This window comes from Myotis nattereri (genome assembly GCF_964212035.1).
Source record: "Myotis nattereri genome assembly, chromosome: 4".
Taxonomy (NCBI): domain Eukaryota; kingdom Metazoa; phylum Chordata; class Mammalia; order Chiroptera; family Vespertilionidae; genus Myotis; species Myotis nattereri.
The window spans coordinates 104,751,198-104,771,288 of record NC_138079.1 but is presented as its reverse complement, the minus strand read 5'-3'; the positions used below and the strand labels follow the sequence as shown (position 1 = coordinate 104,771,288).

Genomic DNA, 20,091 nt, shown 5'->3' with positions numbered 1-20,091 from the left:
TAATGTCTTGCTCACTTTGCTGATAGCACACAGACCGCCTCTTTTATTTCTCGGACCTGGCCCAGCTCCCTCCTGCTTGAGGGCCTTCACACTTGCGGCTCCCCTTGGCTGGGAGCTGAGAACGTTCTTTCCCTAGATGACCTTCTGTATGGCTCCCTCCTTCCTATCATGTGCATCTCAGCTGAACTGTCACCTTTTCAGAGGTCCTGACCTTCCTAATCAAAAGAATCTTCCTAACCAATCACTCTAACCAGTCACTTTAATCTCTTTATGGTGCTATCACAATCTAAAATTATCTGTTCACTTGTTAATTGACCAGTCCACTATAATATAAATTCCTTGTGAAATTAGGGTCCTTTTCTATTTTGTTCACTGCTGCATCCAGTGCCTAGGACACTGCTGGTTCATAACAAATGCTCAGTAAACAAGTATTTGTGGAATTACTTACTACATGTTTATTTTGTACAAGGCACTGTCCTAAATGCTTCATATATACTAAGGCATTTAATTCTCATAACACCCTATGAAGTCAGTGTCATTTTTGTCATTTTACAGCTTGGGTAGACTGAAGCATAGAGAGGTTAGGAAATTTGCCTAACTTCAAACATTAACAAGTGACCAAGCTGGTATTTGAATTCAAAGTCTGACCGACGAAGTTTGCTCTAGTTCCAAAACACAGCAGCTCATCAGCATCACGTGCACTTTTTGAAAAAATATTTTTTATTGATTTCAGAGAGAGGGAGAGGGAGAGGGAGAAACCTCAGTGATGAAAGAGAACCATTGATCCGATGCCTCCTGCACGCCCCCTACTGTGCCCTGACCAGAATCGAACCGCGATCTCCGAGTTTATTATAGGCTGACGCTCAACCACTGAGCCACGCCGGCCGGGTACGTGCACGTTTTTAAAAAGTAAACTCTTGGCCCTGAGACCCTGATTCCACAGGTGAGGCGTGATGCTCGAAATCTGTGAGTGATAAAGGATGACAACGCGCCGCCCCATCAGGGCATGTAGAGGTGCCGTACTTCCTTCCCAGGGCGCATCGGGCCTGTCCCCGCCCCCTGTGCGGCGCGAAGGCCATTGGGAGTTGTAGTTGCCGGGTATCGTTTGCCGGCGCCCCGGAAGTGACGTCAGTGCCGCCCTCTTTCCTCTCCGCGTTTCCGCTGTTTCGCGGTGTGACTCGCAGGCCCAGCCGGTAGGTATTTCTTGGTCCGCGTGTTTCAAGAAGGAGGGCCCGGGTCGGGGTACGCGCAGGGGCGGTGCTGGGTAGCGGCCGGGAGGCGGCGGCTCGGGCCCCTGCTCGCGGCGCGTCACTCCGGCTCTCCCGCAGGTCCGGCCGCGCCCGCCGCAGCCCTCAGCGCCGTCGCCATGTCGCGGTTTTTTACCACCGGTTCGGACAGCGAGTCCGAGTCGTCCCTGTCCGGGGAGGAGCTCGTCACCAAACCTGTCGGGGGCAACTACGGCAAACAGTGAGTGGCAGGGCTTGCGTCGTGTGCCCACTCGGGAAGCGCGGGTTCGCGGGCGTGGGGAGGCCGTGCGTGCGGGATGGGGGAGAAAGGAGGGGGGAGCGGGAGGTTCCCTGGGAGGCGGCGAAAGCGGGTTCTGAGGATGCTGAGAGTTTAAGGCGCCGGAACGGCATTGGAGGGACAGCCTTCGCGTTTAGGGCTCCGTGAGCGGGGAACCCACCGGAGACCAGGGGTGTCCGAGAGGTTTCCCGCCGGCCGGGCCTGTTGCATCAGCTTCCTCACTGGCCTCCGTGTCCACAGCCTTGGTGCACCCCCAGCCGCCCCTCCTCTGTTCGGCATCGGACCCCAAAAGGCACCTTGCTGCGGCTCTGAAGCCCAGCCACCTGGCGCTGCGGGCGGGGACTTAAAACACCTGTTGTATTCCTGGTGTTTACCTCCGCTTAAACGTCCTTCCCCGTCCTGCAGATTAAAACTCTTTTCACCCTTTGAAACAGTGGCGTGGTGTTTCTCAGCTTGCTGTCACACGCCACGGCACCATCATCATTTTTGCCACATGACTGTCTACTGTTTAAAAATACATGTTGGAAGGCTCTGGTGGGAGCGCTCAGCTGGTTAGAGCCTCCTCCTGATTCACCAAGGTTGCGGATTTGATCCCAGGTCAGGTGAACCAATGAATGCATGAATAGGGGGAGCAACAAATCGATGTTTCTCTCAAGTCAATAAGAAAAACAGCCGAAACCGGTTTGGCTCAGTGGATAGAGCGTCGGCCTGCGGACTGAAGGGTCCCAGGTTCGATTCCGGCCCAGGGCACATGCCTGGGTTGGGGCTCGATCCCCAGTGGGGGCTGTGCAGGAGGCAGCCGATCAATGATTTTTCTCTCATCAGTGTTCCTATCTCCCTCTCCCTCCCTCTCTGAAATCAATTTAAAAATTTAAGAAAAGAAAAATCCTGGCAGTGGAGGTGTTAAAGCCACTGAGACTTTCTTTGTCCTTGGCCTCTGACACTCTGGGACACATTGTTTTCTAGGACCTAGTTCAGGTACCACCTCCCTGAGCACTTGCCCATTCATTCTAGCTACAGGGCCGCTTTCTCAGCTTCTTTCAGTACTTCTTAGTGCCTGTCTTCACGTAGTGAGTTTCGTGGCATAGTGCACACGCCCCGTTGTTCACTTTTGAGAGGATGGAGATCTGTGTGTGCTCCACAACATTTGGCAAAAAGCCTTACTTGAAGTAGGCTTAAAAGATTGAGGCGTATCGCCGAAACCGGTTTGACTCAGTGGCTAGAGCGTCGGCCTGCGGACTGAAAGGTCCCAGGTTCGATTCCGGTCAGGGGCATGTACCTGGGTTACGGGCACATCCCCACTAGGAGATGTGCAGGAGGCGGCTGATCGATGTTTCTCTCTCATCGATGTTTCTAACTCTCTATCTCTCTCCCTTCCTCTCTGTAAAAAAATCAATAAAATGTATTTAAAAAAAAAAAAAAAGATTGAGTCGTATATGAGGAGGCTATGAAGAGGCAGGATCAAGTAGGGTGAGTGTGGTACCAATGGCCTAAGTTACTCAATTCTATCTTCCCCATCTGAGAAGAGAAGTAGGGCTCACTTGGAAACACCGGAAATAGAAAGGGCGATTAACGGTCTCTGTTCCTTCAGGCCATTGTTGCTGAGTGAAGATGAAGAAGATACCAAGAGAGTGGTTCGAAGTGCCAAGGACAAGAGGTGAGGCCATGGGGAGCCTCTGGAGCAGTGGCAACTTGGATGGTTGGTGTTGGTGAATGTGTCCAATATGCTGTTGGTCTCCCAACCCAGGTTTGAGGAGTTGACCAACCTTATCCGGACCATCCGTAATGCCATGAAAATTCGGGATGTCACCAAGTGCCTGGAAGAATTTGAGCTCCTGGGAAAGGCGTATGGGAAGGCTAAAAGCATTGTGGACAAGGAAGGTGTCCCCCGGTTCTATATCCGCATCCTGGCTGATCTGGAGGACTATCTTAATGAGGTGTGACTCCTGTGGGTAAGGGGATCCAAAAGGGAATGTGAACCTGGGGCCTGCTTCTAACCCACTTCAGGGATCAGATCCCCTCTTGGTGGTTTGCCTTATATACAGTGTTTCTCAGAACACAGGGAATAAGGGGATAGAGTGAAGAGAAGAACCTTTTTTAGCCGAGAATTTTAATTGTATTTATTTTTACATTATCTCTTATTTGTGGTTTTGTACTTTTAGTGGTGATATGTAAAAGGTCTTTTAAAAATAACAGGTGTAGTAAGTAGTACGGATGGTGCGCAGATAGACTAAAAAATGGTGGTAAAGCCTGAAATTTAGGAAGTACTATTTAGTCTCAGATTCCTTTCTTCTCTCTTCGTTCCTTTAGCTATGGGAAGATAAGGAAGGAAAGAAGAAGATGAACAAGAACAACGCCAAGGCCTTGAGCACTCTGCGCCAGAAGATCCGAAAATATAACCGAGATTTTGAGTCCCATATTACAAATTATAAGCAGGTGGGGGTGCTAGGCGCAGACTCTTTGAACTGTGGGGACAGTGACCTCATGACTGAGACAAAACATTTGCGCATGGGAGATGTGACAGAAGGAGTCATGACAAAACTCTAGGGTGGGGGGTAGTATGGTGTGGTGGTTGGTAGGCATCCTTAATGACTTTCTCATTTATTCCCCTCTTTAAAGAACCCTGAGCAGTCTGCAGATGAAGATGCTGAGAAGAATGAGGAGGATTCAGAAGGTGAGAGAGAATACCCTTATTGCAGATGGCTAGGAAGTCTAAAGTTAGTGGGTCCCTTGGCCTGGTTTCTTGGTTGTCCTTCAGCCTTGCTCTTCCCACCAGGCTCTTCAGATGGGGATGAGGACGGAGTCAGTGCTGCGGCTTTCTTGAAGAAGAAATCAGAAGCTCCTTCTGGGGAGAGTCGCAAGTTCCTCAAAAAGATGGAGGTCAGAGCCAGGGTTATATATAATGAGGGGTGATTTGCTTCCCATGGGCCATTCTTGGGGGAAGAAAAGACTCATAGAACCCGAGGGTGAGGAGGGGTTGGTTTAGTGGAGTGTGGTTTGGGAACAGACTTCCTCTTGGATCAGAGCACTGAGTGCACTAGAATATGGAAAACTGGACTCTGGGGCAAGTCACTACTCTCTGGCCCTGGTGGTCTAGTCTAGCTCTTAATGTCCTGATTCCATGAAGAACCACTCTTGTTCTGATCTGTAAGCCTCTGAAACGTGTGTTACGGGAGCAGAGAGAGTCGTCAGTCTCCCCATCTTGTCTCTACTGATCCTTTTTCCCTCCAAGGATGAAGATGAGGACTCAGAAGATTCAGAAGAGGATGAAGAGTGGGACACGGGTTCAACATCTTCTGACTCAGACTCAGAGGAGGAGGAAGGGAAACAGACCGTGCTGGCCTCAAGATTCCTTAAAAAGTAAGAGACGTGGTACCTCGCTACAGTGGGAAGAGTAGGACACCTTTAATCGTCTTGAAGGTGGTTGCTTCTTCCATGGAGTCCTTTCAGGTTGTAGATGCCAACTGCTCCCTTTTCACAAAGGGATCTCAGAGTCTAGTACACTAGTTGGCTAAGCTCACAAAGCTAATGTGTCCTGAGGATTGGGTTTGAAAGCTCCAGAGTCCAAATATTTAACGATGACATTATTCACTACACGTGGACTGAGTGTAAATCTCAGTTTGGCACTGATTCATTGTGCAATGCTGGACAAGTTATAGAGCATTTTCCGTCTCTGGTTTCCTCATCTGTAAAATGGGATGGTATTTAACCCCATCTCAAGGATAGCTGCAAGAATAGAGAGGTGATATAGAGAAATGGCTTAGCCCAGTATTGAATGGGAGCTCTTAGTGATGGTAGCTATTATTATCTTTATTTCAGAGATCTTAGTGTATACCGTAGTACTTCTTAGTATATAGCAAGCCTTCCCAAATTTTCCTGGGACAGTCATAGAATGGGAAAACTTAGTCTTTTATTTAGTAGCTGTACAACTTTGGGTAAGTTACTTAACACTCATTGATCAGCTGCTTCGTGCACTTACCCTATTGGAGATGGAGCCTGCAACCCTGGCATGTGCCCTGACTGGAGTCAAGCCATGACCTCAGGGTTCATGAGTCGACACTCAACCACTGAGCAACACTGCTCTTTTAGTCGGCAGAACTATTGCTGCTTTTTGTGTTGGCTTTTCTGCTTTTAAAAGTTGGCATTGCCCTAACCGGTTTGGCTCAGTGGATAGAGCGTTGGCCTGCGGTCTTAAGGGTCCTAGGTTCAATTCCAGTCAAGGGCATGTACCTTGGTTGCGGGCACATACCCAGTAGGGAGTGTGCAGGAGGCAGGTGATTGATGTTTCTCTCTTATCGATGTTTCTAACTCTCAATCCCTGTCCCTTCATCTCTGTAGAAAATCAATAAAATATATTTTTTTCAAAAAAAGAAACTTAGGAAAGTCTTTTTACTAGCCACCAACTAATCAACTTAAAATTTGTTCCCAGGTCAGTGTGGACAGAGCAGTTAGTATCAGAGAACAACTGTATTTCTTAAGGATTCTCTGGGAAACCTTAGAGATTAGCAGTGGAGCAACATGACAGGCTATTTCTGTGTCTGCAGCGGCCTGGTTACCTCCGCCTTATTAGAACAGGCCATATTGTTCCCTTCATAAGAGTCTCTCAGTGGGTGTAAAATGGTGACATACCTTGGAAAGTCATCCAGCAAATTCAGTGCTTAGTGGTCCTTGTTGTGGTTATGGTTAACTTCAGGTCATTCTTGTAGAGTGTAGCTTGGATGCAGGACTCTACAGAGGAAAGAAACTTCGTGGTAGGAAGAAGCCTTAAGGAGAAGGGGACTGGTCTCTCATTTCCTGTGTCTCCCGGCAGAGCCCCAGCCACAGAGGAGGACAAGAAGGCTGCTGAGAAGAAACGGGAGGACAAAGCCAAGAAGAAGCACGATAGGAAATCTAAGCGCTTGGATGAGGAGGAGGAGGACAATGAAGGCGGGGAGTGGGAAAGGGTCCGAGGTGGAGTGCCCCTCGTTAAGGTGAGAATTTTAGAATTAAAATGAGTTGGGAAACAGTTTGGAAGAGCATACAGGCCCAGTCTGATTGGGTTGGGAGAAAAGTTAAGGCAGGAACGAATTCCTGTTGGCTTGCACATGACAGGATCTGTGTTGCCTAGGAGAAACCAAAAATGTTTGCCAAGGGCACTGAGATCACCCATGCTGTTGTCATCAAGAAACTGAATGAGATTCTGCAGGCACGCGGCAAGAAAGGAACTGATCGGTGAGATTCGTGGATCCGGGTTGTGGGACTGCAGGGTGGAGGTTGAGCCTGTTTTGGGAAGATGTGTGTGTGTGGCTCCATAGAAGGAATGGTCTTCATAAACCATCCCAGTCCATTTTCTGCTGTTTACTCTCCCTTTGACCTTAAGTCAATCACTTGTCCTCTTAGGACTGTTCCCCATCTATAAAATGGGAATAATGCTCACCTTCTTTAGTCACTCAGTGACTAAAGAGGATGATAGCTTGTTAGCATCAGTGCTGTTTCTGTTTGAAATTTAAAAAAGGAGAAGCAAGTATATAGGAGTGAGGATGGGGGTATTGGGAATGAGGCTGCCTTACTTGTGCAAAGGAAGCATGCTGTATGACAGGATGAGATTTTTGACTTGTCTTTGATGCCTCACCATGTTCTGGATCATGTTCTAGTGCATCCCAGATTGAGCTGCTACAGCTGCTGGTTCAGATCGCTTCTGAAAACAATCTTGGGGAGGGTGTCGCCATTAAGATCAAGTTCAATATCATCGCCTCTCTCTATGACTACAACCCCAACCTGGCTACATACATGAAGGTGAGGGCAATAAAGAGGAGCATTCAAGGCTGAGCTGGTGGGTTAGGGGAAGGTGCCTAGTGTCTTAAAACTCAAGGGCTGTGGCCCTAGCTGCTTTGGCTCAGTGGATAGAGCGTCAGCCTGTGGACTAAAGGGTCCCGGGTTCAATTCCAGGTAAGGGCACATGCCTGGGTTGCAGGCTCGATCCCCGGTGGGGGGCATGCAGGAGGCAGCCAATCAATGATTCTCATCTTTGATGTTTATCTCTCTCTCCCTCTCACTTCCTCTCTGAAATCAATAAAAATATATTTTAAAACCTCAAGGGCTGTGGAAACAGTCTTAGTAGTTGAAGGCTCTGTGTGTTCTGGTGAAGGGGCTTTTGGGAGGCACCTCCTCATTCCCCCTGCACACCTCTGACTGCCATCTGATCTCTTGGCAGCCTGAGATGTGGCAGAAGTGCCTGGATTGCATCAATGAGCTGATGGACATCCTGTTTGCAAACCCTAACATCTTTGTTGGAGAGAACATTCTGGAAGAGAGTGAGAACCTGCATAATGTTGACCAGGTAAAGAGAGGAATTGGCAGGCCAATTGGAGATGTGTATGTTGTCTGCTTTGAGAAAGCTTGATGGAAATAACGATTAAGTTTGGACTGAGGTATGGGCTGGTTGGTTTACTACTCCTTTATCTTTTCAGCCACTGCGTGTCCGTGGCTGTATCCTAACTCTGGTGGAACGGATGGATGAAGAATTTACCAAAATAATGCAAAATACTGACCCTCACTCCCAAGGTGAGCCTGAGCAAGCATGGACATCAGTGAGAGGAAATGTGCAAGGACTAAAACTAAGGATTATACTAAACGAGCATTTGGAAAGCCAGTTTTTTCCCCAGAGCATTCACTCTGGAGGGCCTGAGATACTGGGTCACTCTCCCATAAGTTCTGATTCAGTGGGGCTGAGTGGGGCCTCAAATTTGCATTTCTAACATGTTTCCAGGTGGTGCTGTTGGTCTGGGAACCACACTTTGGGAATCATTGAGGTACGGCCTCTGCCCATTTGGCTTGTTTAGCTTGGATCAGGGACATTGGGGTGGGGAAAATACAGGACATTTCCAAAGTAAAATGTGAATGCCCACATGTACCCACTGAGTCAAGGGTGTCGCAGTGAACAAGGCAGCTAGATGCCTTCATGCTCATTGAGTTCACATTCAGTGCTGGGGGACAGCAGTAAACCTTTGTTTTTCCCCAAATAAACAAATGAGGTAATTTTAGATGATATCAACTCGGAATTAGAAATTCAAATTGGGACCTGTGCTAGAGCCTCGAAGAGTAGCAGCTTTAGATAATGGTTGAACAGAGCATCCTTAGGTAGAGGCCATTTGAGGTGAGATCGGAATGAGGAGGAGGGGGAGTTAATCAGGGGAGGAATTAGCAGAAGAGAACAGCTAACAGGAGGAACAGAAAGTGAGTGTGGTGTGTGCCAAGACAGGATCTGATGGGTGCAGAAAACATACATAGGCAACTGGATTGGTCAGGGACAGGTGACTGAGAAAGCCTGGGTGCCTGGCTGAGCTGGGGATGGTGCTCTCCCTGCCAGAGTATGTGGAGCACCTGAAGGATGAGGCGCAGGTGTGTGCCATCATTGAGCGTGTGCAGCACTACCTGGAAGAGAAGGGGACCACTGAGGAAATCTGTCGTGTCTACTTGAGGCGCATTCTCCACACCTACTACAAGTTTGATTACAAGGCCCATCAACGGCAGCTTACCCTCCCTGAGGGCTCCTCAAAGGTGAGTGCTTGGCCAAGTGTCGGGAGAGGGATACGTCAGTCTGTCCTACATGTCTGTCAGGAGTTGGTGGCAAACCTTCCTTCCCTGGGAGCTTCCTGAAGTGGAACTTCCTAGGGTGAGGCTGGGTGGAGTCTCATATTTGGTTGCTAATGCCGAAGCCATTTAGAGCCACTGTCTTTGTTGGTACCTCCCCTTCCCCTCACCAAACAATAACATCACCCCCGCTCCCCTGCCCCCCAGTCTGACCAAGATCAGGCAGAAAATGAGGGCGAGGACTCAGCTCTGCTGATGGAGAGACTTTGCAAGTACATCTATGCCAAAGACCGCACAGACCGAATTCGTACGTGCGCCATCCTCTGCCACATCTACCATCATGCCCTGCACTCCCGCTGGTACCAGGCCCGTGACCTCATGCTTATGAGCCACCTACAAGACAACATTCAGCACGCAGATCCTCCAGTACAGGTAGGATGAGGAGACGCTCTGGCTTTAGTGGCAAAGGGAAGACCAGGCCAGGTCCCTATTGGAGCAGAGTGGCTCAATCAAATTAGTCACTTTGGCTGATTCAGATGTAAGTAAACCTTTGGTCTTTCCCAATTGCCAGTATTCTTTGATCCTCCTGCATATTAACATTTTATTGTACTGGTCCAACAGCATTAGAGTCCTGTGGGATAGAGATTTGGGTTCAACTAACATTTATTATTCCTATAATGTGTCTACTTCGGAACATTAGGTGATCATCTTGTTTAAAAAGGTGAAAAGAACTCTTTAAGAAGTTGTCAAACCAATTGGAAGACAGGGATCCAAATGTAGTGTGATGTGTTGGGACACAACAGTGGAGCAACTAAATAATTTTGTGTGTGGCTGCATTGTGAGGATAGTTGTAGCTGTGTCTTTAAATGTGTGCTTAATATAATTAATATTCATGTGGTGAACATTTGGTGAACCTTTCTGATGGTGGTTTTTAAATAGCACTTTCATTTGTTTTGTTTTTAATTTTTTTTTATATGTATTTTATTGAGTTTTTACAGAGAGGAAGGGAGAGAGATAGTTAGAAACATCGATGAGAGAGAAACATCGATCAGCTGCCTCCTGCACATCTCCTACTGGGGATGTGCCCGCAACCCAGGTACATGCCCTTGACCGGAATGGAACCTGGGACCTTTCAGTCCGCAGGCCAACACTCTATCCACTGAGCCAAACCGGTTTCGGCTCATTTGTTCTTTTTTACTCTTTTTCTTTCTTTTTCTTTTCAATTATAATTTACTTTTATATTAGTTTCAGGTGTACAAAGTGTTTCCCCTGATAATTCTGGTGCCACCTGGCACCATACATAGTTGTTAAAATATTATTGATTATATGTCCTCTACTGTACTTTACATCTTATGACTATTTTGTAACTACCAATCTGTATTTATCAATCCCTTCACCTTTTCACCCAGTTCCCCAATCCCTCTCCCCTCTGGCGATCATCCGTCTACTCTGTATCTATGTACCTGTCTGATTGGTTGGTTGGTTGATTGGTTTATATTGTTCTTTAGATTCTACTTATAAGTGAAATCACACGGTATTTGTCTTTCTCTGACTGATTTTACTTCACTTAATACTTTCTAGGCCCATCCATACTATCACAAATGGTAAAGTTTTCTTTTTTGTGTCAGAGTAATATTTCATTGTGTAAATGTACCACAGCTTTTTATCTGCTTGTCTATTGATGGACACTTGGACTGCTTTCATAGCTTGACTTTTGTAAATAAGGCTGCAGTGAACATAGGGGTGCATATATTCTCTTGAAGTAGTGTTTTGGGTTTCTTCGGATATATTCTCAGAAGTGGAGTCACTGGATCATAAGGAAGTTCCATTTTAAATTTTTTGAGGAACCTCCATACTGTTTTCCATAGTGGCTGCGCCAATCTGCATTCTCCACTGGGTTTCCCTTTTTCCAGATCCTCTCCCACACTTGTTGATTTACTGATGGTAGCCATTCTGACAGTTATGAGGTGATATCTCATTGTGGTTTTAATTTGAATTTCTCTGATGATTAGGAATGTTGAGCATCTTTTCGTAGCTATTGGCCATCTGGTTGTCCTGTTTGGAGAAGTGTCTATTCAGGTCCTTTGCCCACTTTTAAATTGGATTGTTTTTTTGATGTTGAGTTGTATGAGTTCTTATAAATTTTGGATATTAATCCCTTATTAGATGTATAACTGGTGAATATGCTCTCACATTCATTGACTTTTCATTTAGTTGATGGTTTTCTTTGCTGTGCAAAAACTTTTTAATTTGATGTAGTCCCATTTGTTTATTTAGTCTTTTGTTTCCCTTGCCCAAGAAGATATATCAGAAAAAATATTACTAAGAGGAATGTCCAAGATTTTGTTGCCTATATTTTCTTATAGGATTTTTATAGTTTCAGGTCTTACATGTAAGTCTTTAATCCATTTTTAGTTTATTCTTGTGTATGGTGTAAGAAGGTGGTGCAGTTTCATTTTTTTGCACGTATCTGTACAACAACATTTATTGAATAGACTCTTTAGCCCCATTGTATATCCTTGCCTCTTTTGTTGAATATTTATTGGCTACAAAGGTGTGGGTTTATTTCTGGACTCTCTATTCCATTGATCTATGTCTGTTTTTATGCCAGAACCATACTGTTTTAATTACAAGTTCTTGATCTCTTTTTGTCTGGATAGATTGCTGGTATATTTCCAGTTTGTGAATGAAGCTTCTGTGAACATTAATGTACAAATCTTTTTGTGGATATATGTTTTCTCTTGGGTAATACTTAAGAGTAAAATTGCTGCAGCATAGTGTAGGTGTATGTTTAGTTTTATTAGAAACTGAGGTGGTTGGTTATGTCATTTCATATTCCTACCAGTAATGTGTGAGTGTTCCTTGTTACTGTCTTATATTGTAGGTCTTTTTTAATTTTAGCCATATTGGTGGTTGTGTAATGGAATCCCATGGTGTTCATTTGTATTTCCAAAAAAACTCTTGAAATTGATTATTTTTTTGTTGATTTGTCCTTTATCTGTCTTCTTTCATGAAATGTCTGGTCGACTTTTGCTTACTGTTTTTGTTTGTTAATCCTCACCCGAGGATATCGATTTTCAAAGAGAGTGGAAGGGAAGGGGAGAGAAACATTGATGCGAGACAAATCGATGGGTTGCCCCCTCACCCCCACATGCCCTGAGTATCCAGCCTGCAACGGAGGTATGTGCCCTTGACCGGAATTGAACACTCGACCCTTCAGTCCACAAGCTAACGCTGTGACCACTGACCCAAACTGGCTAGAGCAACTTTTGCCTATTGCTTTTAAAGATTGGATTGTTTGTCTTTTTATTATTGAGTTGTAGGAATTCTTTATATATCCTGGATGCCAGTTCTTTATCAGGTCAAAGTTTTCCAAATAATCTTCTTCCATTTTGTGCTTTGCCTATTCATTTTCTTAACCATTCCTTTTGGTGTAGTTTTTTTGTTTATGGTATTTTCTGGGTCCTAGTGACAGAAACCTTTGCCTACTTGTAATTCATGAAGATATTCTCTCTCTCTCTTTTTTAAGTTCTTATGGTTTTAGCTTTCACATTTAAATCTGTGATTTTTGCGTATGGTGTGAAGTCAGGGTCAGAGAAGGTCTATCCCCATTGTATTGCTTTGGTGCCTTTGTGGAATACTACTTGACCCTTTAAGTGTGAGTGTATTTCTGGGCTCTCTATTCTGGTCCATTCATTCATGTTTTTGTCTGTCTTTATGCCATTATAATACTGTCTTGATTGCTGTGCCTTTAGAGTAACTCTCAAAGTCAGTGATAAGAGTCCGCCAACTTTTTTTTTTTTTTGCAGTGATTTGGATATTTTGTGATCTTTGCATTTCCACATAAATTTTAGAGTCAGCTTGTCAGTTTCTACAAAAACATCTGCTGGGATTTTATCAAATCTATAAAATAATTTTAGGAAAATTCACATGTTAAGTAAACATTGAACTTTTCAGTCTTACATGTTATCTCTTCATTTATTTTCTTCAGTTTCTCTCTGCAATGTTGGAAGTATTAGACATCTTTTTAAAAAATTTTCCTGAATATCATGTGATATCTGACGCTTTTGTAAATGTAACTTTTTAAAAAAAAATCATTTTTCAATTGTTAACTTCCAGTGTATCCTACCATTTTGCTAAATTCACTTAGCTCTAGTACAGTCATGCGCTTCTTAATGAGGGGAATACGTTCTAGGAAATGCGTTGTTAGGTATAATGTTAGCTGTAGTATTTTGGTCAATATCCTTTCTCAGATTGATCCAAGTTCAATGAGAATTTTTGTCAAAACAGATACTGAATTTTGTCCAAAGCTTTTTCTGCATCTATTGAAATGACACAGTTAATTTCTCCCTTGTTCTGTTCATTTGGTGAATAGCCATGATTTTAGATTTTTATAGAAGCCTTCATTCCTGAAATATATCCTACTTGGTCAAGATTTATTATCTCTTTTAAATGTTGCTAGATTCTGTTTACTAATGATTTTTTTAAGGTTCTTTGCATCTGTTTATGACTGATACTGACCTCTGTGTATTTGCTGTTATTAATACTTAGTCTTTCCCCCCTTAAAAAGTCTGTGTTGCTTACAATCTTTCCTTAATTAGTGGCAAGTCCATTTTTCAGTTGCCGAGGTCAGAAACTTTGGCATCATCCATGATTCTTGTTTTTCTGTCACATACATCTGCTTCCCCAGCTATTTCTGTTCAAAATCCTTATCTGGCCACTTATCACATTCAATGCTACCCTCTGGTCTAAGCCACCATCATCTTGGTCTCTCTCTGCTTCTGACCTTCAGGCTCTTTAAAAAGAAGCAATCAAACAAAAAAACTATTGGGGGTTTTTTTTACATATGTCCCTTTTTCCCCCCCATTGACCACTTCTAGCCCACCCCCGAAGGCTATTCTTAATTCAGTAGCCAAAGTAGCCATATTAAATTACGTCAGATTATATCACTTACTCGCTCAAAACCTTCCCATGGTTTTCCATCTTAAAATCTTTAACCTGGCTTACATGGCTGTGCTTGCTCATCCTCTGGTTTATGATCACATCTTTCTTATCAGCCGTGGCCATTTCATATTCCTGTTCCTCAAGTACACCTGGCACAACTCTTGCACATGGCCTTTGCCTTTGCTTTTTCTTTTTTCTACAATGCTTTTCTCCCAGTTACCTGCAGGACTTGCTCCCTCTTTTTCTATTGTATTTATTTAAACATTCCCATCAAGATGTGGCCTTCCCTAGTTATCCTGTATAAAATGGTGAGCTCCCACCACCACCACCACCACATGAACTCCCTTAATTTCCTCCTCTGCTTTATTTTCCTCCCTAGCACGAGTCCCACCTGTATATTGTGGTTCTTTTTCCACACCCTATCCCTAAAATGGAAGCTCTGTGGTGGAGCAGTGACTTGGCTGTTTTGTTCTCAGTCCCACCCTATTGCCTGGTGCTCACCACGTCAGTGTGTCATTGCTGAGTATTTGTGTATTTGTTGAATGAATGAACAACTTGGAATGACTTGCCCATCACTGTCACCTCTGAGTGCATCCATCATCCTTTGCTCCAGATCCTGTACAACCGCACCATGGTGCAGCTGGGCATCTGTGCCTTCCGCCAGGGCCTGACCAAGGATGCCCACAACGCCCTGCTGGACATCCAGTCAAGTGGCCGGGCCAAGGAGCTCCTGGGCCAGGGTCTGCTGCTGCGCAGCCTCCAGGAGCGCAACCAGGAGCAGGAAAAGGTGGAGCGGCGCCGGCAGGTGCCCTTCCACCTGCACATCAACCTGGAGCTGCTGGAGTGCGTGTATCTGGTGTCTGCCATGCTCCTGGAGATCCCCTACATGGCCGCCCATGAAAGTGATGCCCGCCGACGCATGATCAGCAAGCAGTTCCATCACCAGCTGCGGGTGGGCGAGCGACAGCCCCTGTTGGGTGAGTATGAGGCTCTGTAGTGGGACAAACTTCACTTCTTTGTTCCTTTATTACTTTTTTTTTTAAGTGTTTTTATTTATTTCAGAGAGGGAAAGGGAGAGGGAGAGATGGAAACATCACTGATGAGAGAGAATTATTGGTCGGCTGCCTTCTGCACACTCCCTACTGGGGATCAAGCCCACGACCTGGGCATGTGCCCTGACCGGGTATTGTACCGTGACCTGCAGACCAACCAGGCTGTTCGTTGATTACTTTTAATAAAAGGATTGAGAGAAGCTAAAGGGAATGATTTGATTCTATTTGATTTAATGATATCTTCATAGAGAACCTTAAGGCATCCTTTTTACTTAATAGTTTCTCTAATCTCTCACCATAGGATACATTGTTCTGTCTTACAAATTAAGCTCCCTACTTTCTGTTATTCTCTCATTTCAGTCTGCTTGTCAGCCTTACCTTTCTATAGCATTTATAATGCTATACACCCCCACACCTTTAGAGGTTCTTCATTGCCTACAGAGTAAAGCTCAGTCTCCATAGTCACTAAGTAAAACTCATGACCTGTTTCCAGTGGCATTTCTTATTTAATATAAATTTACATTTTATAGTACTTTTTCCTGCCTGGCACTGTAAAAATAATTTATTCTTTATTACTAATAACTCTGTAATGTAGATACTATTATTACCCCCTTTTTCTTGATTCAGAAAATTGAGGCACGGAAGTTAAGTGACTTGCCTAACTTTAACATAGCTGATGTGTGCCTCTCTAACCTTTATTCCTCTTCATGCGCATTATTTTTTAGCCAACCAACTAGACCCTTGGCATTCCAGAATCTAACATTGGCCCCTCTGATCACTTCTGAAAGATCTGATCCATTAATCCAGCAGTTGAGTGAGTTGTGATTTCACTGGGAAAGGAATTTGAATTGTGTCCTTCCAGTGGGGTTGAAGGACTTGGCAAGTGAGTCAGGCTTACTGTTCACGGCCGCATCCCTTTATAGATTTGTCCTCTGCTGGCTGTGTGTGTGGTCCTGTTGAAGTGCAGGTGCCCCTTAGGCAGATTTTGTTTGGCTTATGTGGTGATACTTGCTTTAATTGGAAATTTCCAGTGAAAGCCTGTGTTTCCAGCATCTCTTAGTGCTCTCTAGTTCACCGCAGTTCCTACCATTCTGTCAGTGCCTGCAGTGGAGCCAGAAGCCAGTTTCTAGTTCAGCTCTACACTGCTGCTTGGTTTGTAGAGAAATATCCTTTGAACCTCTAACCTTGCCTAATTTTCAGAAGTGATCAAGTGGAAGCTAACACAAAAGGGTTGTGTGTCTTTCCTTATACTTAGCCCTATTCATACATTTCTACCTGGGCCTAAGCCGTGAACATGCTTAAGCTTGTTGTCCCCGTTTTAGGTTTTGCCCTGCTCATGGTTCCCTTCACCTGCCCTCCATTTCCAGTCTTGGAGCTCTTATACTTTATTGTCTACCCTGAATTCCAGCTCCTCTTTTTTGCCATATCTATCTTCCTGGCTTATTTCTCACAACTTTATTTTGGGGGCCAAAGTCCATCGGCATAACAAACCCATGATTTATCAGAATTTAAATTTAAAGTGAGGCTAAATTTTTTATTATTATTATTGATTTTTTTATAGAGAGGAAGGAAGAGGGATAGAGAGTTAGAAACATCGATGAGAGAGAAACATCGATCAGCTGCCTCCTGCACACCCCCTACTGGGTATGTGCCCGCAACCAAGGTACATGCCCTTGACCAGAATCGAACCTGGGACCCTTCAGTCTGCAGGCCGATGCTCTATTCACTGAGCCAAACCAGTTAGGGCAAGGCTAAATTTTTTTAAGAAAAGGAGTGAGCCACTTTAAAGAAAAATAAACTGATAACAGTGTGATATATAGTAGATATGGCAAAAATCATGAAGGTGGTATAAGAAGGAAGGAAGTTTGATAACTACCATTCCAATTGAGATGTTAATTTTTTTAGGTCAAGGGTCCTTATAAGAATCTGATGAAAACTATGGACCCTTTTTCTAGAATAATATACATAAGGATACCCAAAGCAATTTATCAACATTTTCAAGAAGGTCACTGGTTTCCCTAAGCACATCATGGACTGATTTAGTCTAAATCTAAATCAACCTATTCTGATAGTAAAGGACTTATACAATCACATGGCTATTCAGTGGAGAAATGGGAAGGTCTCCAGGCTGGTTGTTGGCTCTCCCAGCCTGTGATCCTCCTTGAGCAGTGCTTGGGGCCAGAACCCTGGTGCCGGTTTTCCTAGTCCCTGCCTCATTCCCCACCTTTCAGGCCCCCCTGAATCAATGAGGGAACATGTGGTCGCTGCCTCCAAGGCTATGAAGATGGGTGACTGGAAGACCTGCCACAGCTTTATAATCAATGAGAAGATGAATGGCAAAGTGTGGGACCTTTTCCCTGAGGCTGACAAAGTCCGAACCATGCTGGTTAGGTGAGCCGAGGAGGGGAAATGTGAGTGGGGAATAAAAGACTGGTTGGTCTCCTTCCCTGAAGATCTGTTCTTTATCCCATAGGAAGATCCAGGAAGAGTCACTACGGACCTACCTCTTCACCTACAGCAGTGTCTATGACTCCATCAGGTAGGATAAGCCCTGAGGAAGCAGAGCGGCCCTAGCTTTGTGGTCACAGGTCCTAGTTGCTCCCTGTCTTCTTTCTCCCCAGCATGGAGACACTGTCTGACATGTTTGAGCTGGACCTACCCACTGTACACTCCATCATTAGCAAGATGATCATTAATGAGGAGTTGATGGTAAGGGCCAGGGGTGGTAAATGGGCAGGTGAGTCATGGGGAGTTTGGAGTGGAGGGGACTGATCTGTGTCCTGTCCCTATCTCTGGCTCATTCCCATCAGGCCTCCTTGGATCAGCCAACACAGACAGTGGTGATGCACCGCACGGAGCCCACTGCCCAACAGAACCTGGCTCTGCAGCTGGCGGAAAAGCTGGGCAGCCTGGTGGAAAATAATGAGCGGGTGTTTGACCACAAGCAGGGTACCTATGGTGGCTACTTCCGAGGTGAGTGGTTCCATCCCCTCTGCTCTCCCAGCGTCCTGACTCCCTTCCTGTCTCTCCACTGGTATTCACTCCCTCCCCTTCCCGTCTCCCTCCTGCAGACCAGAAGGATGGCTACCGCAAAAACGAAGGCTACATGCGCCGGGGTGGCTACCGCCAGCAGCAGTCTCAGACAGCCTACTGACCACTTCTGCCCCCGTGGCTAGACCACTCAACAACCTTTAAGTCCTAAACCACATCCCAGTCATTAAAGGTCTATTTAAACTTGTTATAGTTCCTGTTTGTCTGCATGTCGCCACAGAGGTGTTTAGGCAGTTCATTATGCTAGTTTTATTTCTTAGCTTCTACCATATGACAGGCACAAGGCAGAAATAACTTGTACATATCTCTGACTTCAAAGAGCTTGCTGCTCTTTTGCATTTAACAAAAAATTGTAGCAACGTGGTAAGTTATAACAGGTGTGAAGGAAAGGTGGTGGCTATTTGAGCAGGATATGACTGGGGGGCATAAATATCAGAAAACAAAATGGAGTAGGCTGTAGTGATGGCTCGTCCTTGCGGGTGGATGGGTGGTGGTGCACCATCAGGAAGAGGAGAGTTTGCCTAAACCTGTGTGAAGTGTGGTCCTTGGACCAGGGTGGGCCCGCAGTTAGTCTGTGACACAACAGGCACCACAGTTAAGCATAGGCACTGAGAAACTTCGCCATTATCATGATGGTGAAGCATGTGATTGTTTACCTCATTTGTGCACTGTTTTCAAAAGTATTGATGTACAGTAAATCGGGAGCTTTTTAAAAAAGAATACACCATATTTGAGAAGCATTGATGTAGGCAAAGGAATGAGAGCAAGTGCAGAGGACAGTGTGGTTTTTATTAAAGTGTATGTGTAGAGGACAAAGACTGGAAATGCTTTGGACTTTCGGAAACAAAATTCACAAATGGATTCAGTTTTAAGAATGGTCGTGGAGCAGCATTGTAAAATATGAAGTTGGAGGCAGAGAGCCAATCAGAAAGTAAAAAGCATCTAAAGCCAGGATGGTTAGGATCAGAGGTGAGGGATTGAAGAGGGATATAGGAAACAAGCTGGACTTTCTGGCCAGTTGAACCTGAGAGTAGTAGGAGTTTCCTGACTTGAGAATGACAGATTCTCTTGATGGGATATATAGGTGATAGAGCCGTTATCAAGAAGTAGTTGGAATATTCTTTGTGTTTAGGAACACAAGAACAACAGGATGCAGGGTGGGCTGATACGTTGAATTTGAGGTATTGGGGGCATAAGCAAGGCAGCTGGAAATGAGTTTGGTATGCATATTAATTAGGCTGTAAGCTGTGCTGCTATAACAAAGGGACTCCACAGTATTGATGCAAACAAAATAGAGTTGTCTCTTAAACAACATGGGTTTAAACGGGGCTGTCCACTTATACACAGATACCAAGGGACAACTTAAGTTTTGGGGCAGGGTGTCAGAAGTTACAGATTTTCAACTGCATGGAAACTTGGCGCCCCTAACTCCCATATTGTTTGAAGGTCACTGTCATTTACTTCTCATGTGACAGACAGTCCAGGGATCAGGGAGTGGTCCAGGCTTAGGGTTAAGCAACTGTTAAACAAGATCATCTAGGGATTCAGGGTTCCACCGTCGTACTGCCCCACCAACCCCTCCCCCTCCCCCGGGTGGTGGTTCTCATCTACATGCTTAAAGCTGGCTTACCAGCCCCACATCCTTGTTCAATTCCATAGGAAAGGAAAGAGGAAGCAGAGGGCCTGGAAGCTGCACTCTTATAATCGGCTAGAACTTAGTCTTATATACTTGCTACCCTGTGGGGATCACTAAAATGCCTCTAGCTGAATAGTTGTGTGTTCATTTAAACTTGGGGTGTATTCATTTAAACTTGGGGAGATTATAAATAAAAGAGAGTAGACACGGGGGACAATTAGTCTATCACAGAATGGAGAAAACAAAAGATTTTGAAGTGAGTGGTTTGTAAGTGGTTGTCAAAAGTATGGTAGTGGGTCCTGGCCAGTGTGG

The 20,091-nt window shown here is 44.9% G+C and overlaps 1 protein-coding gene across 1 annotated transcript; it reads left to right on the top strand.

Annotated features, from left to right (window-relative positions):
• The first annotated feature begins 1,113 nt into the window (after positions 1-1,113).
• Positions 1,114-18,331, top strand: LOC308517744 (eukaryotic translation initiation factor 3 subunit C). The gene is made up of 21 exons (XM_081089096.1): positions 1,114-1,193; positions 1,329-1,467; positions 3,116-3,181; positions 3,272-3,461; positions 3,835-3,960; positions 4,144-4,198; positions 4,301-4,404; positions 4,757-4,884; positions 6,335-6,494; positions 6,632-6,735; positions 7,158-7,299; positions 7,718-7,843; positions 7,974-8,067; positions 8,873-9,063; positions 9,304-9,528; positions 14,654-15,017; positions 17,324-17,483; positions 17,566-17,631; positions 17,714-17,801; positions 17,903-18,065; positions 18,164-18,331. Exons 2-21 carry the CDS (start codon positions 1,367-1,369, stop codon positions 18,244-18,246), a joined length of 2,736 nt encoding a protein of 911 aa, XP_080945222.1. The 5' UTR covers positions 1,114-1,193; positions 1,329-1,366; the 3' UTR covers positions 18,247-18,331.
• Positions 18,332-20,091: the final 1,760 nt, after the last annotated feature.